Consider the following 25,270-nt stretch of genomic DNA (forward strand, 5'->3'; position numbering starts at 1 on the left):
AATTTTTGTATGTGGCAACCATGGCCATATGTGTACTCCAACGTCTCCAACAATGCTATTCAGGTTTTAAACTGTATGTGTGTTCAATGAAAGTTGGTCGAAATAGGTTGAAATAGGTCGAAACAAGTAGGAATGGATTTTGACAGTTGATAATCTGTCTCTTTCTAATTGACTTCGACCGATTTCAACCAGGTCGTCCGTTGAACATACTTACACCAATACTAATGTGTGTTTTGTGTGTTTTACACACGAATTTCTGGACAAACCGAAACAGATAAGGGGAAAATTTAATTTAGGTTAACAAATTCTTAAATCAAGCCCTTTACACACAAAATTTTCGAGGCCAAAAATTAGCAAAATTTTGCTCAAATTTGATCAGCTAGAATTTTAGCAATCAATTTAGCAATATTTTTTAAATTAAATTTGAGTAAACAAGAAAAAACTTAGCCGCCGCAATTTTTACTAATATTTCTAGCTAAGCCCGGAGGAAAAGATAGCTCCAGATCTGAAATTTCAAAATTTATTGTTTTTTTTTAATGGGGGAATGTTTGATTTATCATTAGAATACACAAATAACTTCATTTTGATTTTATTTTAATTTTTTTTAACATCATTTGAAACACTTTTTTGTTGATAAGTTCCATTCCTGGAAACAAACATTCCGGCAAATGACCTATCCTTATTCACGATCGCACCGGGGTTGTTCCAGTAGCAGCGGGTTCAAATTCCAACTGTTCGTTTCCGGACTGTTGCAAAAAAACCCGTCGTTTTTGCCATCGGTTGCAACCTGGAAAGAAAAAAAAATAATTCATTCGATTAAAACTCGGAAAATCTGTACACTTTTGAATCGGACCTTACCTGTGAACATCCGGTGTTGATTTAGCTACCATTTCGTCATGAAGTTGGCGGCCACCACAAGCACCACCAGCAACGAACATCCAGAACCGCACTTAATCGCCACCGGCCGCCGACTGCATCCAAACATCCAGAGCACTTGGCGAAAACGAAACAAAAACATGCTCTCTGTCTGACACACACGCTGCATGTGTGTTAGTGTGGTAGAAATGAATCCTGCTTTCGAGCTGGATCGGTTTCGACTAGTTTCGATCGATTTCAACTACACAGAAAAAAAATCTGAATCCTTAACAACACTGAAATTGAAAACCTTAAATATTACATGACGTAGAACGCGATTTATTAATGTAAATTTACAATTTATAAAAAGTTGAATCCTTAACAGCACTGAATTCTAATGACACAAATATTACTTGACACGGAACGCAATTATTTGATGTAAATCTACATCACATATGATGTAAATAAAAAGAAGCATAACATATGACGGAATATTCAGTGCGAATTAAATATAAAACGTCTGAAAATTTTACACGTCTTATTTTTTACATCACAATATAGAATGGTGTAATGAAACGTAAAATTAAGTTTAATGTAAATTCAATAAGCGATTGAAAAATACTCTAAATTCAAAATCAATCTTGAAATCATCTGTGATCATCAAAAACATCTATCATGTTTAGTAAAAAAAAATGCTTTAAGCACAGACTTAATAGTCTGTGCTTTAAGTGTTAAAAATGAGTTTTTTCAGTGTTCGTTATACCGTGATTAAAGCATTTATTTCGTGATTTAAGCATCTGATTCATTTACACCGTACAAAGTTACACCGAAGGAGAAAATACGCCGTCAAAAATTCAAACCAACAACAAGTGTAAACAAAGTCGATCGAAATTCCAACCCGTTGGAAATTCGGAAATATCGCGTTCATGAAACCGTCGGCCCGAACACCGCCGCGGAGCCGGAGACATCGACTATTCAGTTTTTGCTAAATATGAAGTAAGTTAGAGTATAATGATTACGATTATGAAATTTAATGCATTGTATTCTTTCAATTCCGTTCCAGGAATCAAAATTTGCGGGTTTTCATGCCATCGACCCACTTTTTCCGGAGGAACCAAGATCATTTGGAAGACACTTCTGTACCGGTTGGAGTTCATGTTATTGATTGAATTTCGGTTCTGCGATGAACATGAAACGTTTGGGTGTGAGCAAATCCGAAAAGCCGCGTGATAAACCGAGGCTTCCTTGAAGGACCAAAGGTGAAAATATAAAAATGTTGCAACAAATTTATTGTCATTCGGGGTGGCAGGTTGTGTTCAGGTGAGTTTGTTTTAGCAAAAAAAATTGACAAATTGTAATGTACGTTTCACATTACAGATTCCAGTAAAGCCCATGCGATGCGATTCGGTTCCTGTCGAGAAAAAAAACCCTGCAATTTGCCAAAGCAACTTGACCTAATCGGAAATCAAAATGTATCTGCGGAGATGTCGTTCAGGTAAGATTCGTAAGATGTTTCATTAATATGTGATACTCGGTAGTTATTTTGTCTCCTTTTTCACTCGCAGTTCTGTCCGGTCTGTGTGGCGCAAGAGTCGCATATGCTATTTTCCCACATCTGTCGAAAACCGAAGTCGGCCCCTGGAATCACCACGCCCGTCAATCACCACAAAGCAACCAAGTGGGCAATGTATGTGCTAGTTTTTCATTTACATCGAACGCACCCAGCAAGAAACCAAAATAAGGAACGTCTACATCCGTTCATCAGTCTTATTCGGCTTGATTCCATTTTAAATTGGAATTTGGAAAATTATTAATTAATTGTTACGCGAGAACATTGCCATAATGAAAAATAAATTATTTTCACTTGAAATAATCTACCTTTTCTTAATACAAACGAGGAAAGAACCTGCAAGTATTACACGTTTTTAAATTTTACACGTCTTTAAAATTTACACGTATTTAAAATTTTACACGTCTTTTATATTTTACACGTCTGTAAAATTACAAGCATGTAATTTTCAACTCGAACGGAAAATTCCGTCTTATATGATGCTTCTTTTTATTTACATCACATGTGATGTAATTCTACAGATTTTTTTCGTAGTGTGTACACACTACGAAAAAAATTTGTAAAATCACATCACATGTGATGTAAATAAAAAGAAGCATCATATATGACGGAATTTTCAGTGCTAGTTGGAAATTACACGCCAGTGAATTTTGCAACGTGTAAAATAAAAATGATGTAAAATTTTGTAACGTGTAAAATAAAAATGATGTAAATTATAATCTCGCTGAATATTGGAAGAGAAACTTTCCAATTGGAATTTATTTTGTTTTATTTTTTGTTTATATGATTCAACAATGGAATTTTCTCATCTCTTCATAAAAATTAAACCTTTTTATAACTAATTTAATTTATTAATACTTAACGACAAACATTTTTTAGCACACATTTTGTTTTATTAGGATTCACTTCACCCTTTTACTTTCTCCCCCGGATCCTAAGTTGATTAACGTGGAGCCGCTTCCGGAACCGCATCCCTGCTTCACGAAGATCTCCGGGAACCTCACTCGCGGGAAAACTGCTTGAACTTTGGTGCACGACTTGACTTGACACTTTGTTTACATTTGTCTATGGCCTATGGTCCTGTTCTTGACAGTTCATAATTTTACATGACATTATCATGTTCAGTGTTTGTAATATTGATTAAACACAAATTCAATGTCGTCATCACATTCCATGACGTGTAATTTTAAGAAATTTCTTATTCAGTGTTGTTAAGAATTGTGTATGACCAAAAATATTTGTAAAATTACATCACATATGATGTAACGAAAAAGAAGCAACACATATGATGGAATTTTCAGAGCGAGTTGAATATTACACGTCTATGAATTTCAACAGAGGTGTAAAATTTGGAAGACATGTAAATATTTAAGACGTGTAATATTTAATTCGCACTGAAAATTCCGTCATTTGTGATGCTTCTTTTTATTTACATCATATGTGATGGAAATTTACCTCAAATAATCGCATTCCGTGTCATGTAATATTCATGTCCTTCGAATTCAGTGCTATTATGGATTTAACTTTTTTCAATCTGTAAAATTACATCAACAAATCGCGTTCGACGTCATGTAATATTAAAGGTTTTTCAATTTCAGTGTTGTTAAGGATTCAGATTTTTTTTCTGTGTAGCTCCGTTGAACAACGACCAGACCTGTTTCGACCAAAACATGAGCCCGTTGAACAACGACCACTTGACAGAAACTAGTCGAAACCAATCGCTACTTACGATTGAACGAAGCTTGTGTGTGAGTGAACAACCTACAGGCAATAGGTCGTTCTGTATTGGTTCTGGTTTGCAATTTTTCATCGTTTAAAATCATTACGAGAGCATAGACCGATGCCTATTCAAATTTGTATTTTATAAATCTTAATATTGGTATATCACAGTAAAGAAGCGAGCTAATACTTCTCGATGTTTTTCTATCACTCCAAATTAAAAGAACAACATTTTTTTAACTTGAGGCGAAAATTTGTTCTCTTCACAGTTATTCGCTCTGTCCAATCAATAGACATATTTCATCGTTTTCCCGGGATTTCCTCCCTTTTTTGGTCTTTCTCATTCCTTTATTGGTTGCGCACTATTTAATACGCCATAATGCATGCACCTATTTGTACACGGCTCGATGTTGCTCGATTCTATCGATCATGTGCTCAGGTGGCTTCCGCATGCGTCTCGCACCTTCTAAGCGTGATGCTGCTGTTGTATGTATGTATTTGAGTTGATGGCCGAGACTTTGGTACTCTACATCACCAATTTAGGATGCTGATGTTGTCGTGAGGAAAGCGCGTCTGCGCCTCTCTCTTTCTCTCCTACGTTTGAGAACTTCTCCACACACAAAATTTCCGAGGCCGAAAATTAGCAAAATTTTGCTCAAATTTGACCAGCTAAATCTTAGCAATCAATTTAGCAATTTATTTTAACTAAAATTTTAGCAAAATAACAAAATGTGTCCTGACTGAATGTTTACTAATTTTCAATCAAACAAAAACCTTTGTTTGCTAAAATTTTAGCAAAATTTATTTTTCTAACGTTTGCTCGAATTTGAGTGAAATCCAAAATTAAATTATTTTTAATGAAGGGTTTTCATTTTCAAAAAATTAAAAAGTGAGATTTGATTTTTTTTTTTTAATCTTCTTTTTTATTATCGTTCGCATCACTCTGCGGGTTTCCAAAAGTGTATTCCATCATCGCGTTCTATTACATCTTCACCACTGAAATCTGAAAAAACAGAAATAATTAAGTTTAGTGCATTTCATATTTAGAAGAATAGAAATAAAACTATAATAGCTAGACAGTCTATTTTTTTGTTACCTGATAGTAAAAACACTGACCACCAAACAGGTCAACAACACACACAACCCGGCGGAACCACTACTGCTGCTTCCGGGTTCGGTTTTGCGCTTCACCATTTCTCCTCCTTTCTCGGTATCGCGTACCGGTATGTGCAGCGTTAGGATTCCGCTATTTTTCCACTAGTTACCGAACCGGTAACCGTTCCGCTTGAGGAAGAATGGCTACTTCTGCAGCATTCCCTCCCACGAGATGCTGTTGATCCTGGAAAAGTTCGGAAACCTGATTAGTCGATGCCGATTTGAGGATCTGCATGAATTGAATAAGGTATCGGAAGCTTTCTAAATTTTCTCTATTTTTCCTTTTAATTGCATCTACCAGTATTGTATGTACTACCAGTACTACTTACCTAATCCAAATTCTAACCAAACGACGAAAAACTGAGGAGCAGAACAAAAATGTTTTACCCGCGCGGTGCAAAATGAAAACAAGAATAATCTAACAGGTTCCCGCCTGTGTCGCCTTTCTAAAATTTGAGCACTTAAAGAACGCGGTTTGGGCACAGGCTAAAAGTTTGAGTCCATGCTACTATAAATGCTAAAATTAGTAGTAAATTGGTTAATTTTACTCAAATTGAGCAAAAGTCACGACAATTTGGGAAAGTGCTAACTCGACAGTAAAAAAAATTTTTTGCTAATGGAAAGTAACAGCTCATTTTTGCTAAGTGGAGCCTCGAAAGTTTTGTGTGCAGGTTAGTTTTTTTTTTGCGTGGTCCACTCACGACGCTTGTACTGTGTAGTGTGTCCTATGCGAATGATCCACCCACACGTTCACCCTTGCTGGGAGCATTCGTAGCAAATAGTAATAGAACGTTATTTTTTTAATGGTAGACCGTCTTACCAAAAACTCGTGAGGAATCGAAATTTTTAAATGGAATATGCTCGCAGGAATCTATTAAAATTGTTCCGAATCACAGGTGACTCGATTTCGATTTATTTACGCTGAACAGACTTTTTTTTTTTTTTGTAAATTATTTATTTCAAACGGCTCATACCTTTAGGCTTTAAGGAGCCAAACTCGTTTTGTTTGATTACAATTGTGTACTTAGATCTAGTTCACTTTTTTTTTGAAGAAAAAGAAAGATAGAAAGGGAAATATGAAAATAAAGAGAATTATAGTCGAAGATCGATAACTTTTAGGAAAAGGTATATCTCGAACATATAGTCCAAGTCCATCATACCTCCCGAATACGAAAATATTGTAACATGACGGTTCCTGTAGTAGTTATAAAACGTTAAGAAATAGTGTAAAAAAACGTTTAGAAAATGATATCTGAAACCATAAAAAACATTAAACTTATCTTGAATTCCAAAACGACGGTCTGTTGAATATGGCGTTAAGTTATGTTACTGTTTAAAACTGTTAAAACCTTTATATGGAGACACTGTTCTAGGAACAGTTAGAGTATGGTTTATAATACGCTTATGAATAACGTTTTCAGGGCATTGAACTGTTTCTGGAATGAACATGTGTAGGAATATTTTAAACGATTTACCAAACCGTCAATCGAACTGTTACAGAAATCGGAATGATCATAGTACGAACCGTTTCATTATAGTTATTTTGAGGAGCTATCATTCCTAAACGTCAACGTTAAAAGTTCCGTAGCGATTTGATTCCAACGCTAAGCAGACCGTTTTAGGAACCGTTAGCTAAAAGACGCACACGCACACTAACGCAAAATTTCGTTCAGTGCTTATGGAATTTTTTCGGATTAGAATAGAAAATCATTTCAATTTCATCACTTTATTAAATCACGTTTATCACAAACTTGCCCGAAATGTACATTTTTCCGGCTGCCTCCTCCTCATTTCGCACAGCATGCACGTCCTGTAGAACTTTCCGAGCCAAACAATCCATAGCACGGAGTAAATCTTTGAGGGTTCCAGCAGCGTAACCTAAAATATAACAAACGGGATCATAGGAAATTGTTTTAAAAATGGTTTTAATTTCCACGTACCTGGTACAAAAAATGTCATCGGTTCTTGCATTCCTTGAATGCTCCGGTGTGCGGATTCCTCCAGCAGGAAGATGACCTTGTCCAGACCGGAGCTAGCCACCTGCTGCCGTGGCGTAGGCCAGTGCCTGAACGTAATCTCGGTGAGTTCGTAGCGTCGACATGCAAAATCCTTTGTGGGCATTCCACACTTTCACCACTGACCATACTTTCACGGTGGTGTCACGACTTGCACTTATTACTGTAGAAGAAAAGAAAGTATTAATTTTTTATTCATTTTTAATGCATAATCAACTCACAATTTCTTCCACCGCAGCACAAACTATATCGTTGACCCAATCGTGGAGGTGTTCCTTGCTCTGGATGTACGGTTCCTGGGAGCTGATCTGGGTGCAGTTCCACACCCGGATGATGGCATCGCGTCCAGCCGAGTACAGCCATCCATTGATCGGATCCAGTTCTCTTCGGCGTCCCGGATCACGAACGAAACCTGCATCTTCTTCCGGGCGGCCTGATTGCGGCGCGCAAGGTTGAGGCAACAATTTCCCGGCGCAGCAAGCAAAACAAACGAATGAAACCGTTTGCGACAGTGGTGCCAGTTTCAATGTTTTATCAAAATTTGTACGGATATTGAGAAATGAAATTTTCAATAAATATATTTCAGATGATTATATAGGATATGACTATGTGTACTAACAAATGAATGTTTTTTTTTTAACAATTTATTTATTTGAAACGGCTCATACCTTTAGGTTTTAAGGACCAAAATCGATGATAGTTGTTTACAACTGTTTGCTTAACTTAACACTTTGTGAGAGAAGAAAGGAAGATAGAAAGGGAAATATTAAAATAAAAAAGAATTATAGACGAAGATCGGTAGCTTTTTGAAAAAGGTAGATTTCAAACATGTAGTCCCGAAATGAAGTTAGGGGCCGTTCACATACCACGTGGACAACATAGAGGGACGGGGGGGGGGGGGGGTATATGGAAATGTCCACGCTTGTCCACGGAGAGGGGGGTAGGGGTTTGGGTCATGTCCACGTGGACATACTTACTGTTTGAATTTTAAAATTACAAAGCTTTCCAGTTTAAGTTTGAACAATTAAAAACCACTTGAAAGCAAGTAATAAATATAATAATTCAGAAGTTTAAAAATTTTAAAATAATTTTATTTTTTTTTTCTAATTAGCCATTTTAATAACAAAATGGTCAAAAAGTAGTGTTTTCTAACTGCCAATTCGTTTTTGAAAAAAAAAACAATTTCAAATCTGTCCACGTGGACATCCGGGGAGGGGATCTGGCAAAGGTGGGGGCGATGGAAGGCGACACGTACCAGCGTGAAATCGTCTTCAACGAATTTTACTTTTTCGTTCGAAGAAACTCCATTACCAACTGGCAGCGCAGATGGGACGAGGATGAGTTGGGTCGGTGGCTCCACTCGATTATCCCAAAGGTTAGCCTTAAAACCTGGTTTAATAGGTTGGACCTGAGTCGGGATTTTATTCGTATATTTTCCCGTCTCATGTCCAATCATTATTCCTTAGACGCGGTACTCTATCGTTTTGATCTTGCTGGCAGCAACTTATGTGGTTGTGGCCAAGGTTTCCACGACATCGAGCATATTGTTTGGTCGTGTGAGGTCCATCTTGTCGCCAGAACGAATTTAGTAGACTCCCTTCGGGCCCGAGATAAACCACCCAACGTTCCAGTGAGAGATGTACTAGCTGTGTTAGATTTGGACTACATGTTCGAAATTTATCTTTTCCTCAAAGCTATTGATCTTCGTCTATAATTCTTCTCAATTTCATGTTTCCCTTTCTATCCTCCTTTTTCTTTAAAAATACAAAATCAAAGTGTTAAGTGTTAAGTGTTAAGTTAAGCAGAACATTGTAAAGACAAAAAAGACTTTGGCTCCTTAATGCCTAAAGGTATGAGCCGTTTCAAATAAAGATATTTAAAAAAAAAAAAAAATCCGGGGAGGGGGGTAGGGGTTTGCCAAATGTCCACGCTTGTCCACGGAGGTATCTGAACGGCCCCTTATGAAGATGTAAATATACTATTTATTAATCCAATTCAGATATTTCGTTCAATTCAAATGAAAGCTTTGAATCGAGAATGTCATAAATATACAATGCAAACGTAAATTCTATGTTTCTATATGTCACATGTTTGCATCTTAGACCCTTTTAAAAATCTATCAAAGAAATTGCTTAAAAAACTTTTTTATTTACCTCATATTTATATTACATTATGTCAATAAAGGCAGGCGGTGTTAAAATATGTAGCTTCAAAGTTTAATTAGTATCATTGAAACTATATTCAGTGCTATATTCTATAAAGTCTTTAGATTCCGTATCCGCATATCAAAGAAATTTCAAAATGTGTACTGATTACCGTGCAAAACCATCTGGCATCTTTGACCAACGTTTTGTTCGTTTTTGACGTGCATATGACAGAAAGAAGGGACGGTATGAGTAAAGGTTTGAGATCATTTTTACGATTAAAGAAAAATTACAGGAAATCGTTGTACCATTCTATCACCTATCCGGATGCCATCACCTTTTCACATGAACGTTAATGTTTTGTTCTTATCGTTGTCGAAGTAAAGTTTAATAGAACATCTGCGTTAACAGAGACAATCACTCTTTCTGAAAGCGTTGATGAATTGTATGGACTGTTTTAGATATAGTTTTTTAGTATGCGGGCTAATACATCCCTCACTGGAACGTCGGGTGGTTTTCCTCGGGCCCGAAGGGAATCTATAAAGTTCGCTCTGGCGAATAGGTGGTCCTCACCTGAACAGACTTGTCATGCGGTTGAGAAGAAAGTATTATCTTTACTCTCATATAACTGCTCTGCAGAGATGAACACTCTGCCTACACACAAAAACAATGAAGAAACAAGGACACTCGCACCATCTGTATATTGTTGTTCCTGCTTTCCTCTTTGATTACTTATTCGTCTCACCATCAACTGTTTGATCATGAATTGTATAAGTATGGGCGAGTACGGTAAACTCTTCAAGTTTCCGTTTTTATTCAATCACTCATAAGCAACGTTAAAATTTGACGATGGCACACACACCACATTGAGAGAGCGTAAATATGAAAACACTCGCCTCTCAGTTCGTTACGCCAGACTTGCCAGTTTTATTTACAAATGCCATAACGTTTTCACTCGAAACCTAATTGTCTGTGTCAAAACATTGCTGCACCCGACCGATCAACTATACAAGGAATCTTTGTTTTTTTTCTAATAGAATAGTCTTACGAGCATCTTTTTCCAATTGTTACCAATTAAATAATTGCGTAAAATTCATACTACAATGTAACAAGTGTAATAATTGGATCTTTAAATATGTATGAGCTGTTTTTTTTTTCCAGTGTTATGTTTCAACTGCTAGAGAATGTTTAATTTTTTTTTTAATTCCACATGTTTGATTTTTTTGGAAATTATAATTTCATTCCTCCCAACAAACACCAAATTTTTCCAATTAATTCGGCTAGAATATTCATTGTGGACTTTTCAGACAAACCTCAGACAATCTTTCTCTTTTTCTGTCTTTTTTTTTTCACACATAACCACAATTTAGACTAAGTAATTTTTTCCTCTTTCTTCCTTTAGTCAATTCTTTTTTTATATCTCTGGTTGAGTTTTTTTTTTCATCGTTATAAATTATCATTTTTTCCTTTAAATGAGATAAATTGTTCTCCGTATTTATTATTATTTACTATTATTTTAATTCAAAGTTTTCTGGATAAGAGAATTTTTCATTACTCAAGTTTTTCCTTTTCTTGTAAACTATTATTTTCAACTCTCACATTTATCTCTTTTCCATGTTCTATAAATTTATTGCAGCTTTCTTCATAATTTTCTTGCGATAATCATTCTTATTTGTTTCCGTTCCACCTGGATACAGTTCTTGGAAGTGAGCCTGCCATCACACTGTTTTTCTTCCAGATGGTATATTTGTTCTTTTCTCTTCTATCAATAAATTAATTACACTTAGCTCACTATTCAGTTTTTTTCAATACTCAGTGGCATTTCTAACACGTCAAAACTTTTAGCTGTCTTCTAGTATTTTTTTTTTGCGGTTTTTAAAACTTGCACTCTCTCTCTCACCTTGTCATAACTGAACAATTTAACATTTACCATAATTTATATGTTCTCTGAAATATTAAACGTATTTTTCAACTCACATTCTTTTCATTTCATTTCTATATTTTTTTCAGCTGTCCTCTCGGCTCGATGTTCACTATTTTTGCGGTCCTCCCAACTCGCATTTTTGCCCAGCTGTCCTCCCGACTCGCTGTTCAATATTTATGCGGTCCTCCCAACTCGCATTTGTTCCAGCTGTCTTCCCGACTCGCTGTTCAATATTTATGCGGTCCTCCCAACTCGCATTTGTTCCAGCTGTCTTCCCGACTCGCTGTTCAATATTTATGCGGTCCTCCCAACTCGCCTATTTCCCAGCTGTCTTCCCGACTCGCTGTTCAATATTTATGCGGTCCTCCCAACTCGCATTTGTTCCAGCTGTCCTCCCGACTCGCTGTTTGATTTCTATGCGGTCCTCCCAACACGCATGCTTAGCCAGCTGTCCTCCTGACATGCTGTTACACAATACTTACTAATAATTATTTTCGATCACTTTTTCAAAGTTCATCACTTCTTAAACACTTATACTTTCGGCAACACTGTTCACACCTTCACTACACAAAATGGAATCCCAATCTTTTTTTTTTCGTTCCTCTGGTGGGTGACTTCCGTTACAGGTTCTTCGATATGTTTATTTCGATCAAAACTGAGGAAAAAAAATGTTAATCCCAGTCCTGTCGGTCGCCAAATGTGTAACTTCAATTTCCATCAGGAGTCACCCACCAAAAGGATTGCGCCTCCAAACTCATCCTGTGTCCGAGTTGCATGGTTGCCGCGTCTTGACTGATGCCGACCGTTGACTGCTCGAATCAACTCTCGCGGGAATGTGTGCTATGCTTCGTACTTACGCATACATTTATACTATACCGAACTATCAAACCGCTCGAGTCAACTCTCGCGGGAGGATGCGCGCTCACTAGCACAAGTATACTACACACAGTGCACATAGGCGGTAACGACGCGAAAACTGCAAGTATTTGTAAACCGCTGCCTGCGGAATATCATCCGCGCTTGGTGGCCTGGCAACTGGATCTCGAATGAGGAACTATATCGCCGGTGTCATCAAAAGGAGCTAGAAATCGAGATTCGGGAACGTAAGTGGAGATGGATTGGGCACACGCTGCGAAGAAATGAAAACGAGATTTGCAGAGAGGCGCTAGATTGGAATCCAGAAGGTCATCGAAGAAGAGGCAGACCCAGAAATTCGTGGCGGCGAAGCCTAGCCGCTGAAATCCGAACTGTCGACGAGAATCTTGACTGGGACCAGGTGAAGACGCTGGCTCCGGATCGTCAACAGTGGAGGTCTTTTACCACGGCCCTATGCACCGGAGGATCGGCGCGGGATCATTAAGTAAGTAAGTAAGTTCAGCCCATGGCAACCGATAGTTAGCCGGGTATTAGCCCATGGCCGTCGGTATAATGTTAAGAGCCGGGTTCAGCCCATGGCAATATAAAAATAATATGATGATAATAATAATGAAGCAATTATTGAGAACGGGGGAATGTGGTATCTTGATATAAATCGTCTTTGCGCTCCCACCATACAGACCATACAGACAATATAAGAGAGCCCAACTCAACCGCAGATGTTTAGCAATCGATAGCAGAACTGACATTTGTAGAGTTTAGCAAGAAATCAAGTCAGTTCTGCGGGTGTCTGGATTTGGATCTTAATAAGGTCTAAACCCGGGATTGTTAGAATATGTGCTACTGTGTACCCCTTGTCGCTAAAATAATGTTAGCGTGTTCGTCTCGTTTGGCTACACTGTCGTGCGCCAACAGACGGTTTAGTTCTTAGATAGCTTTTCTCCCGATTAAACGTATATTTACACCAGTCGCGTGCGTTTTATTTCCCCGGGATAAAACCAGTTTTTCCATCAACTCACTTTCCGTACGACCATCGCCGATTCCGCTGCGAACCTGTCCACCTCGGAATCTATCAGGTTATGGGCCCAGTGGAGGTTTTCCGGAAGTGATTTGTGCTGATCGGAACAGTCGCGAAAAGTGAATTGCGTGTGTTGCGCACTCAGAAAAATCCTATTATGTATGCCATAAGATTCTCTTATAAAGTGGCGCCATAAGAAAAAATAATGAAATTCATAAGATTGTCTTATGATCGAATGAACTCGAGGGATGAACACTGGTGCCAATGAGGGGTTGTTGCGTTTCATAAGATATTATTATGGGAAAAGGATGTGTCGCATAAAATTAAAATAAATCAAGTTTTTTTTCATTTAAATTTATTTTCTGCCTTGTTCGTATGAAATAACATCATCGTGATAATCAGCTGCCTTTCAACATCTGGTTCTATCAAAAGTTTTATTGCGCCTCGGACCTTTGACTTCGCCTTTTGCCATACTAACCAATCTGAAAAGTAAATAAACATGAAATGTACCTATTAAGACAAATATTTTCAACAAAAAATAAATTTCAACTAAAACTTACCATTTTGGAAGATCAAAATCACATTGGAGTGTTGAAGGAAAGTAGTAAATTTTAAACTGATGAGTGCTTCTGACGACGATAAAGTATGACTGTGTTGAATGTGTTCATTATTTTTTTCACAATGCGGTTTCTTCTATTTTTCATAACAACTTCGTATGAAATTTAAAAGAATTTCATAAGACTCTTATGAAACATAATTTTACACTCTAAAAAGCGGTTCATAAGAAGCATCTTATGAAAATAATAATAGAAATTTGCCTGAGTGCGGTGGTCCGCCATTTTGCGAAATTTGAAATTTCGGTGCGGGAGAAGAAATTTGCTCTAGTGCGTTTTTTGCTTGCGGTGTGCGGTTGGATTTTTCCGTGGCAGCAAAAATGGAAGCAATCTGCAAATTTGTGAAGCTGGATAATCAGAACTGGTCATCCTGGAAGTTCCGGATGGAAATGCTCCTGACCAGGGAAGGATTATTTTATGTGGTGGAGGAGCGGAAGCCGGAACCGATGACGGCAAAGTGGTCAGCGGATGACAAAAAGGCTCGAGCGACAATGGGGCTCTGCATTGAAGAGAATCAGTACGGTTTGGTAAAAGCATCCCAGTCGGCTCGTGATTTTTGGGAGTGTTTGCGGAGGTATCACGAAAAGTGCACCGTGACTTCCAGAGTGTCAGTGCTGAAAAAGTTGTGCAACTTGAATCTGCGGGAAGGTGGCGATTTGGCATCGCACCTTTGTGAAATCGAAGAGCTGTTTGATCGGTTGCAAAGTGCGGGGCAGGAAATGGAAGATTCGCTGAAAATCGCGATGATTTTGCGAAGTTTGCCCGAATCGTATGGTGGCTTAGTGACAGCGCTGGAGGGACGACCGGACGACGATTTGACAATTCAGTTGGTGAAATCCAAACTCTTGGATGAATGGGAGCGCCGAAAGGAACGTTCGGGTGATTCATCCGGGGAAGCAAGAGTGCTGAAGAGCGAATCGGGTTCGCGAAGAGCTTTTGGGGGAAAATCGGAAGTGCGATGTTTCCAGTGCCGGGAAAAGGGCCATTACAAGCGTGATTGCCCAGATTTGGAGGGCAACAAAAGAAAAAGTGAGCCGCAGAGAGCCAAGCAAGCAATAGAGCGAAATGCTGTTTTATTTATGGCTGGGAAGAAAACGCCAAAGTGTTGTGTGATCGACAGTGGGGCCAGCAGCCATATGTGGAACGAGAAAGGTGCATTTACGTCGTTCAAAGAAAAGTGTGCTCGGGATGTTGTTCTCGCGGATGGCTCAGTAGTGAAGTCGGCCGGATGTGGTACGGTTGTGGTGACTGGTGTTGATGGCTGCGGTGAAACAGTGACAATTACGCTGACGGATGTTTTATATGTGCCTTCATTGAATACAAGTCTGTTGTCTGTGCCAAAGTTGACAGCAAAGAACTTCGAAGTGCTTTTCAGGAAGAACGATTGTGACATTCGTGACCAATCAGGGAAAGTGGTGGTGAAGGGCATACGGTCAGGTGATTTGTACCACCTGAAGATGGTGGAGACTGTGGGGAAGTGTGAGATCAAGCAGCAAATTAAATCCTCTCAACACCAGTGGCACCAGAAGAATGGACGCCGTAAGCTAGAGTTTGCTTACAGAGCGGGAAAAGTGAGTGTTCCGAAGGAAAGCTATCAGCTAGAAAATTTGGGAGGAGCTCAAAGTGAGGAGGAGCAGTTAACTCCTGGAATGTCAGCAGGAAATCCTTTGTGCGTGAAGGAGGGGTCCGATGGGTTCGGCTCGGAGGTTTCTGGTTTGGTCGCTCAAATAGTAGTGGAACCAGTGTCGTTTGCCGAAGCAAAGAATTTTCCGGAACGTAACGCTCGGGTGATCGAGTCTGGTGAGGCGACAAGGTACAAGGCGCGTCTCCTGGCTAAAGGCGATAAGCAGCGTTGCGGGATGAATTCCGACGGAGTGGTAGCTCCGCTGATTTGCCATAGGACCGGTGGTTTGAGGCTGAAACTCGATGGTGTCAAGGACCGGAATATCGAGGAGTTCGTCGATGCTGAATGGGCCAGTGACCTAGGTTCTCGCAGGATAACCGCAGCAGTTGTGGTTTGCTTTGTCGGAGGAGCTGCTGCTGGTGGGCGAGCCGGCGTAAATCTTGCGTCAGCATCTCGTCCAGAGAAGCAGTGTATGGGGCAGTAGCAGGAACGTGCCAGGAAGGTTACGGAGCTGATCGGTCTTGAGAGTAGCCAAGGGGCACAAGTAGAGGAGGAGTGTTAGAATATGTGCTACTGTGTACCCCTTGTCGCTAAAATAATGTTAGCGTGTTCGTCTCGTTTGGCTACACTGTCGTGCGCCAACAGACGGTTTAGTTCTTAGATAGCTTTTCTCCCGATTAAACGTATATTTACACCAGTCGCGTGCGTTTTATTTCCCCGGGATAAAACCAGTTTTTCCATCAACTCACTTTCCGTACGGCCATCGCCGATTCCGCTGCGAACCTGTCCACCTCGGAATCTATCAGGGATTCCACAGGTTAGGCATCCTTTTAAAATTATATTCTTAATTTTTATGCTTCTTCCCTTTTAAAGTAATGTGACTCCAAAAAAAGAAAGAAATTATAATGTCATAGAAACGAGATCATTCCAGATATTCCAGAATCCAGTAATTCAAAAATCTCCAATTAGTTGCCATTTATGTTATTTCTATGATAAATATGATCATTTTAAAATACTTTTATCCTATAAACAATTTTGAATCTTATTTTCTTGAATTTATTTTGGCTTTACTGCATTCGAAATTCTTTAATCATAATTCAAAATTTATAAATCTATCATTTGTTTTTTATTATGTGTCATATGTATACAAATATGATTTACAGGCTGTAAGAAAGGCTGCAATCCACTGTTAAGTATATTAAATTGGGTTTTAATTCAGTCTTCCTGTCCCATGCACAGGGGTGCCAGGTGGTTTCGTCAAAAATCAGGACAACGCGAAGTTTAAAATCAGGATTTTTCAGGACACCTCTTGATTCATGAAAATAATAAGGTTTTCTGCATAGATTGCATAAATAAAGGCGCAATACAGGTGATGTAAACGCCTTGATTCATGCAACAACAGTACGCATCTTGGTGGCTGGCCGGTAGTTCATAAAGAAAAACACCATTTGAATATCATCTGAACCGAAGATTACCATCTGTTAAATGGGTTTAACTATTTTATAACCTATTTATTCGATTTTCTCATAGTTTAACTACAAATTTGATCATATTTAAGAGGTTTTATGAAAATCAGGACATTTCAGAGACAAATTTTCAAAAATCAGGACAACTCGAGAGTTTTTGAAAAATCAGGACGGTCTTTCGAAAATCAGGACAAATCCTGATAAATCAGGACACCTGGCACCTCTGCCCATGCAGGACAACAGGATATAAACTGTTGTAAACCTGGTGGAAATCGATTGAACTATTGAAAATTGCAAGAAAATAAATTGTGAACGGATGTTTTCAAAATCAACCCCGTTTAAAATGGTATAACAGTTATAATAGTAAAGGCACAAACCAGAGAGATCTATTCTCATCCAGTACATACACCACTGGAATATGGTTGGAGGGTCGAACATGTTTAAAACCTTGCATGCAAGCTGGGTTGCCAGGTGTCTGATTTGTCAGTAAATCACAGACTTTTTACCCTGCGACCGATATTGCCCATCAAACACAGATTTTATAGATTTTTGAATGTAGAAATCAATATAAATGAAGCGAATATGAAAGGAAAGCTTGTAACGTGACTCAAATAAAAAGACATACACCGTCTTAGCCGATTCTCAGACAATATTCAGCTGCAATCATTTGTATTGAGTTATTCAAAGTCTAAATCTGAAAAAAAACATGCTTGAGGAAAAAGTCTGTCAGATAGTTATTAAGCGCTGGAAAAAAATTCACTTGGTGCTTGAAAAAGCTGAAGATAGGAGCTATATGTTCCACTATGGAATTTTTTTTCTTCTGATCGTGGCCACAAATAAATGTAAAACAGTGGGGTAAATGAAAAATATATTTTCATATATTTGGGGTTCAAAGATCGTTCAGCCCACGCACCAAATTAATTTTGACTATCAAAAACCCCCGAATTTATGCAAACATTTTTTCTTTCGAAGAGCCCATAAGGGGCCGTTCATATACCACGTGGACAGAAAAATGAGATTTTTGACCCCCTCATCCCCATCCGTGGACAAGCGTGGACATTTGGCAAACCCCTACCCCCCTCCCCGGATATCCACGTGGATAAAGCTGAAAAAGTTTTTATTTAAAATACCTATAATTTGATAGTTAGAAAACACCACTTTTTGCCTTTTTGTAACAGAAATGGCTGATTTTGTAAAACAGAATAAAAATTTCCTGATATAAAAAAAATTAAAAATTAAAAATTTCTTAATTATTATATTTATCACTTGCTTTCAAGTAGCTACTTATTGTTTAAACTTAAACTGGAAAGATATGTCATTTTTAGATTTTGATTTAAACATCTTAATATTTATTCACCTTTAGAAAATATTCTAAAGTAAGTATGTCCACGTGGACATGACCCAAACCCCTACCCCCCTTTCCGTGGACAAGCGTGGACATTTCCATACCCCCCTAAGTTGTCCACGTGGTATGCGAACGGCCGCTAAGCGGATCCGTGATGTGAAATTTTCAAAAGGAAATTCAGTTTCTGCTGTCCACAAAACAAGTTCTTGCCTATGTCCTCAGTTATGAAAAATTTCGATTGAACAATTTCAAATTTCTTTGAGATCGAATAAAGAAATACCGTTTAAACGTATCATTTTTATTGATAAATGAATACTACATTACAACAAATAAATGTAAAACAAATATCAATAAGGCATTTATTCATACAGCTGCCAAAATATGGCTTCTAAATTGACCTACAGTCTATCACTAGATTTTGATGCATCGATTTTAAAACCACACTACTGTTATAAATTGCTTTCTATTTAAAGGCATATTGGTTTAATTATGTGATATGGAAATCTGTGCTTGTTCAATAAAGTCTCTTACTTATCACTTTTAGTAAGATACTTTTCGGCAATCTTCTGCCAACGTTCCAGAATATCTTTGTCTTTTTCAGCCCACAATGCTTCCAGAAGGTTCCATCCGCGAATTTGTGAAGTTAGAATGTATTGATTATCAGTGTCAAGCGATGAAGTGTACAGGCCCATGACTAAACTCTGGCATAATCGAGCAGATATGGCGATTCTTAAAATTTGCTTCTCGTGATCGGGAATCATACGCAGCATTTCATAGCCCGCCATTACCAAACCCCCCGTATCCAAATCACCCGATTCTAACATCATATAAGTCATCGCAATCGCAAGCTCGAAAACAAACCGCGAGTAACAAACATCACCAAAATCAATAATGCCATTAATTTCGTACTCCTTGGAGTTATCTTCCTTTCGACTGACAATAATGTTGTGTTCGTTGAAATCTCCGTAAATCAATCCTTTTTCAAATTGATCCAAATTCGGTAAAACTCGTTTCTCATATGCCTGCATAACTTGCTCAATAATGTCCTTATGTTGTTCGTCTTTTATCACGTATACGAAATTTTTCAGCTGCATAAAGTTGTCCAACATCCAGATAGACTGCCGGTTGCGAACATGTTCACAAGTTATACTTTTCAGCGCTGCATCTATCCTGGCAATGTACATCCCGGCTTCGTAGAACAATCGATCAGGATGTGGCACTCCGTGAAACACCTTCCCTGGAACGAACTCCAGCAGGCGTACGATGTGCTTGCCTTCCCCAAGCGTTTCAAGCGAATGATATTTGGCAAAAATGTTCTGTTTCGGCACAGGGCACCGTATTTTTCGACTGTTCAGGTGTAGCATAATCTGCGTCTGGCCATCGAAAAAGCTTTCATCCTGGGAATCTAGCGAATTGGCGATCTTCAGCACGTATCCATTTGGGCTGATGGTTTTGAGGATGGGATTTTTGATGAGACTGCAAACAAAAGAGATCATACTTAACCAGTAGATATAACTTTTCAATGAATTTATATGCATGTATGTGAAAAAAGAACGATTTAGATCTTCTTCTATATTCGTGGTTCTTCGTGGTAGTTGTTGAAAAAAGCATATTCATTGTGAAGGACTATAGCACAATTGTTGAACTCTATTTATTTTTCGCATGTTAGAATGTACCTTTAAAATATAAGTACATTTATTTGGGATTATTGAAAGTATGGAATCAAAGGGTAATTAGCCAAGCCACTCAATATATTCCCGTGATTTTTATTCAGACGACTGATAACCCGCTATACAATCCCCAATCTAAAGATATGCACTGTTGCTTAAACATATGTGACACATATTAGCAGCACGGCTTCAGGCGCTAAATAAGACTTGCGCGAAACAATCTCGCTCTTATGTGCCTCCAATTTACGTTCAAAAGCAGAGACTTGAGCCCGGTGCGGGGAACGTTCCATATACAAAGCGCATCACGTGGTTTCTACACGGTGACACTTTTTATCTCCGACTGCGTGATATCAACAGAGGCTATTGCAAAATAGCGTTTTCATCATTGCAATTTTCTCGCCTATCAATCACGTTGAAAGCCTTTGATATTTATTTTGTTTTTTAATTCGTCTAGAGGCCAAATATAGAAAAGCTCATTGCTCTAAACATGCAACTGGAATCACTTGAACAACTCACCTGTCTGCTTGAATTAGATAATTTTTATCATCGTAAGAGTCCAGTTCACACATTTCCAGCACTATTATTCCGTAAAGCCGTTCCACCAGTTTCCGAACATCCTCTTCGCTTACTATTGGACGGATTTTGGAACCAGGCTTCAAAAACTGGGGCGACTCTACTTGATGCCCATTCTGATCTTCTTTGTCTAAAGAAATCTCAGGCTCAGAGGGACGCTTTTTCAAGATCGTTTTCATCTCCATGATAAAGTTTAGTTGGCTCCTCAACTCTCGAAAGACTTAGCTAATTGTTACGATATCTAGACTGGGCTGGTTGGATTAATCACAACTAAACCTTGCCACATCAAGCGGTACGTTCCGCTTTAACGAAGAGCTGAGAGCTCACTGATGTACTTAGATAGGTACTTGCTACGCAGACTACTGCTATGCTACAATCCACACTACATCTTATTCAGAGAACTTTTCAATTGAATCGTATTAAAACATGTAACAACACAGATAGGTGATACCACTGGACTTAAGCCAGTAGAAAAAATAATCAAAGAAGACTCTAAACTGATAAAATGGGACCGATAAACGAACCAAGGCGAACTGACGTTCCTCAATATTGTTACTGCATTGTGTGGCTGTGTGTTGCTGATGGAACGAGCGTAAATTTAAAAAGTAAATAAACAGGCCACAAGAGCAACGAGATGTGGGATGTGGTGATGTGCAGAGTTTGAGCCATCATTATCAAACAAGAGAGAGAGAATGCCCTGTACATCACGAATGTGTTGCGTTGCGGGAGTGCTGAAATATTGATTGAGCCTGGCGCTTTCCGATCTCTATAAAAAATACACCTTAGGGATAATAAAAAATAATACATTCTTCTGACGATGTCAGTATTGAATTCCTTACCGGTATGCCCATTTTTTCTCAAGTGAGTGATCTCGATGTGCATTCAATAAGAAATATTCGATACTAGAACCTAATTAAAAAGTTTGGTTTGGTATAAAATCAAATTGTTAATTTTCTAAAAAAAAGGTTGAATTTGAAATTTATTTATTTTCTACATATTTTTTAAATATCTTGGGGAGGGCCTTATAGTTTTGCTTACTCTGAAATAAAATTATCAAGAAAAACGTTTGTTAAATATTATTTTTAATTTTGTTTTGTTTGTGAAAATATTTTACTTTATGATTGTTAAATTCTGGAATCACCAATAAAAAAATTTTAGTTGAAGATAGATTTTTTAAGGGTTTAGCTAGCATAGGATCATATACTCCTAAAACGGTGTAACCAGTAAAGTATAAAATCAAAAATAAAAATGATTGTACATAAAACTGAATAAAGAAACTAAACTAACTTTAAAACCTAGAATTAAGTTTCTAAAACTGTTTTTATTCCAATTTCCCCGCCATAATGAAAGTTCACGGTGAACCCCGTGGGAAACGAAATAAAAACAGTTCTAGAAGATTTTAAACAACAAAACAATTGTTTTTTCATCTTTCAACTATTCCTCGTCGATTCCACCATGGGTTACACACTAGTTGTGTAGCATTTTTGAGTTATTGACACCAACCACCAGGCTTGGGTTGATGACATAGTGACCAAAGTAGCACCGATTGTTTTGTAAGACTCTTAAAGCCTCTTATGAAACCTAAAATAGGGCTAGAAGCCTGCTATAATACTTTAAATGTTACTTGGGGAGAGCAATGTGATGGGAATTGACGAACGCGGCCAATGCAAATTCGAACGACGGAACAAATTGACATCTGCTTCGCCGCATCAAATGTTGTTCACCGCATTGAATCGCATTCGCCGCATCGCATCGTATTCACGTGTCATAGGCCTAAGCGTTTAAGCGATTGACACACATTTTCATGAAATGTGGTTGCCGCATTCAAACGCATTCGCCGGTTCGCATCGCATCGCACTCACTATTATTGGTACGTATTATAGTATTATAAACACTATTATAATTATAAATTCTTAACTTTATCGAAACCTTACCAACAATATTTGATCGTGTTTGAAGTTCTGAATATGGAATTGGAACGATTCTATCATCCTATACATATTATAGGTAAGTATATGTAATATTCAAAGAAAAATTAATAACTTTTTTAATTGCGTTTAAAAAGCTCAAGGAGCTGAGGCTTGAAGAAAAAATGGGTGATAGTGGTGATAGTTTAGAAAAGGAATTTACAGTTTAGAGTAGTCAGCGGAGAATAGTAAGCGTTCATGAGACCATTTATTAGATTAGACCATCGTATTAGATTCACTTTGACTTAATATGCAGTAGAGGGTAGAGGGTTAAGGTTTTTTTTCAAATTCTAGCCTTAAACAACATTATAAAATTTGGCATCAATTTTTATTGTTTTGCTTATGAATATTAATTGACTCATTCGATCCGACTGCATGATTCACTAAACTTAACAAAACGGAAATGCAACATGTCTATTTATAGATGCGTGTACAATTCTCTGTATACATAGAATTGTACACGCCTAAAAAAACTGGCTAATCACATCTCAAAATCTTGTTCCTGATCCGTAGGATTTCCTCCATCTGTCTCCGTTCGATCGAACTGGGACAGATCCGTTTCGTTTATCCGTTGCAAGAACGAATTCAGCAGAAACTTGTTGATTTTGTCGTTCTGGGTAAATTCGCGAACGGCTGGCAAATCCATGGCGTTGCTGTCCTCTACATGTTCGATTCTGTCGGCTGGCGTCAGTTGTCGGTCTGGATCCCGATCGGGAAGTGACGGGTCAAAAATATCCGCTTGTTGATCTACCGAGAAAGTTGGTGGTGTCCCGTTCGACTTACCATTGTTCGGCGGGTTGTTTTGCTGAAGGCTTTGGTCCTGTTGGTTAGAAAATACGTCTTGCGTGCTTCCCACCGAACCGCTGGCAGATTCCACGGATGGCATCTCAAAGGCTACGATAAACTGGTCACTTTTGTTATAATGGCGTCTATTAATACTCTGTTATTTGCAAAAGCAAAGTAATTGGAATCTTTAAAAACTTATAGGGAGAGTTCCCTGTTTTTCCATAACTTTACCTATCTATCGACTCTCTTTCTACGCCTCACCCCTTGAAACATTTTTCTGCTTTATGCGCATGAGTAAAGAGTCGAATCAAGGGGTACATGAAAGAAAAAAAAACTCAATGATTGAGTTTAAAGCCTAGTCCACACCAAGGTTATTAGATCACAAGGTTCTCTGACTCTGTCAGTAAGTAGGCGGTGAGGTTCAGTGAGTTTGTTTGTAAACATCGGAAAATTTGTTCGAGCTGAGGGCTTTGTTGGTAAACAAACTCCACGTACTCCATAGTAGCCAAATCAAAATGGCTAAGTCGGGAGTTTCTCATACCGTTACACCTCGTATGTATACACACTTTGGTCCACACTACCTTCGATTTTGACAGTCTGTGCACTGAGCAGAGATTAATGGCGTGTTTTTTTTTTGATTCCGGATTTGGCTCTGGAACCGTCAGAATAAAAAAATGATTTTCGGGTTTCGAGTTATTCCATACGTAGGTGTGCGTGAGAACGAGCGCAATGTTTACATGCTGCTGTCATTTTGTTCTCCCTTCTAGATTTCTTCATTCGGGTCTTCACATCCGGATTGCCTTTTTTCGTGTCCGGATTGCACTGGACAGCAGATAGTACGATTTTGCTTGGCTGGGAGGTTCAAAATCGCGGCAATCATCATTTTCCCGTTCATTATTTCAACTATTTTGCTTTCAGCCAAAAACAGCTGTTTAATGTTTTGACAACAACGTTGAGAGTATTGGTGGACTTCTCGCAAAACTGACTTTCTTCTCGGGGCGACTCCGTCCCTTTTTCGAGCGAACCTAGGTTGCCTCTCGAGCAATAAATGAGCACGATGACAGCAGTTAGAGCGAACCTAGGTTGCCTCTAGTTTGCCTCCAGATAAAAAAAAATACGGTATAAGGCAAAATCTGCACGCTCTTTTTTTTTAACTCAAAATTAAGTACGACCGTGGTTCAAAACATAGTTCGATTCTATGAACTTAAAGTTAAATACCATTTTTCCCCTTTGCGATGGATCAAAACGGAGTTCGAACTGCGAACTCAAAATTGATCCCTTTTTTTCCTTCGGCGAGGGAGCAAAGCTGAGTTCAACCATATGAACTAAAAATTGAATTCTCTTTGTTGGACTGAAAACACTTAGCGAGTTCAGTTCGAACCGGAACATCAACCAACGAACACGTCACAAAATTTTGTCGTTCCGGAACAATTACCGGAAGACTATGAAGGAATGCATGTTCACCGTGTCAGCGTAAACTTCTGTCCGTCATTGTCATCATACGGTGAGCGGCTTAGAATGTCCGGAAACTTCCGGATGTTGTTTACTTCCAGTAGGATGTAACATCCGGAAGTTTTCTTCGACCGGGAGCGTCAAAACTTTCCACCGCTCTGTGATTGCAATGCATTGTACCGGAACAGCTACATCCGGGTACAACAAATTTTAATCATCCTTTAATTCCCTGAAAATAAGCTACCCTTGAAAAAAAGGATAAATTCGAGTTCGGCAGCCGAACTTAGTATTGAGTATGCCTATTAGAACTTAGTTTTGCTATTGCCCAGACAAACTCAAAGTTGAGGGAAGCCACTGAAGTGCTGTTTTGAACCAAAACTACTTAATTTTGAGTTTAAAAAAAAGAGCGTGTGTGTCTGAACAGCTACACTCTTGGCCGTCATAACCCAAAACCAAGTTGAAATGCCGCAAAATCGGATGAAACTGGCTCCCGACGA

The 25,270-nt window shown here is 38.5% G+C and overlaps 2 protein-coding genes and 3 long non-coding RNA genes across 5 annotated transcripts; 1 reads left to right on the plus strand and 4 right to left on the minus strand.

Moving 5' to 3' along the window:
* Positions 1-573: 573 nt before the first annotated feature.
* LOC129755937 (uncharacterized) lies at positions 574-968 on the minus strand. The gene is made up of 2 exons (XR_008739355.1): positions 859-968; positions 574-787 (listed from the first exon to the last, which is right to left on the minus strand). It is a non-coding gene; the product is annotated as an uncharacterized LOC129755937 (long non-coding RNA).
* Positions 969-1,197: 229 nt separating this feature from the next.
* On the plus strand, positions 1,198-2,760 carry LOC129740362 (uncharacterized). Its single transcript, XR_008736212.1, has 3 exons — positions 1,198-2,175; positions 2,233-2,350; positions 2,421-2,760. It is a non-coding gene; the product is annotated as an uncharacterized LOC129740362 (long non-coding RNA).
* Positions 2,761-5,059: 2,299 nt separating this feature from the next.
* On the minus strand, positions 5,060-5,937 carry LOC129740112 (uncharacterized). The gene is made up of 3 exons (XR_008736112.1): positions 5,629-5,937; positions 5,241-5,483; positions 5,060-5,147 (listed from the first exon to the last, which is right to left on the minus strand). It is a non-coding gene; the product is annotated as an uncharacterized LOC129740112 (long non-coding RNA).
* A 1,091-nt stretch (positions 5,938-7,028) lies between these two features.
* LOC129737967 (uncharacterized) lies at positions 7,029-7,808 on the minus strand. Its single transcript, XM_055729140.1, has 3 exons — positions 7,536-7,808; positions 7,240-7,477; positions 7,029-7,177 (listed from the first exon to the last, which is right to left on the minus strand). The coding sequence occupies exons 2-3, from the start codon at positions 7,418-7,420 to the stop codon at positions 7,029-7,031; spliced, it is 330 nt and encodes a 109-aa protein (XP_055585115.1). The 5' UTR covers positions 7,421-7,477; positions 7,536-7,808.
* A 10,799-nt stretch (positions 7,809-18,607) lies between these two features.
* Positions 18,608-21,145, minus strand: LOC129756756 (hydroxylysine kinase). The gene is made up of 2 exons (XM_055753753.1): positions 20,512-21,145; positions 18,608-19,801 (listed from the first exon to the last, which is right to left on the minus strand). Exons 1-2 carry the CDS (start codon positions 20,751-20,753, stop codon positions 18,853-18,855), a joined length of 1,191 nt encoding a protein of 396 aa, XP_055609728.1. The 5' UTR covers positions 20,754-21,145; the 3' UTR covers positions 18,608-18,852.
* Between the last annotated feature and the right edge of the window lie 4,125 nt (positions 21,146-25,270).

The sequence above is a fragment of the Uranotaenia lowii genome, chromosome 1 (genome assembly GCF_029784155.1).
Source record: "Uranotaenia lowii strain MFRU-FL chromosome 1, ASM2978415v1, whole genome shotgun sequence".
Classification (NCBI taxonomy): Eukaryota; Metazoa; Arthropoda; class Insecta; order Diptera; family Culicidae; genus Uranotaenia; species Uranotaenia lowii.

Excerpts from the sequence above, each read along its gene's own strand:
- LOC129737967 (XM_055729140.1), bottom strand. The coding sequence starts at position 7,420 with ATGCCCACAAAGGATTTTGCATGTCGACGCTACGAACTCACCGAGATT. Across the intron at positions 7,178-7,239 it reads GATGACATTTTTTGTACCAG|GTTACGCTGCTGGAACCCTC; the intron begins GTACGTGGAAAT and ends GTTATATTTTAG.
- LOC129756756 (XM_055753753.1), bottom strand. The coding sequence starts at position 20,753 with ATGGAGATGAAAACGATCTTGAAAAAGCGTCCCTCTGAGCCTGAGATT. Across the intron at positions 19,802-20,511 it reads TATCTAATTCAAGCAGACAG|TCTCATCAAAAATCCCATCC; the intron begins GTGAGTTGTTCA and ends TTTTGTTTGCAG.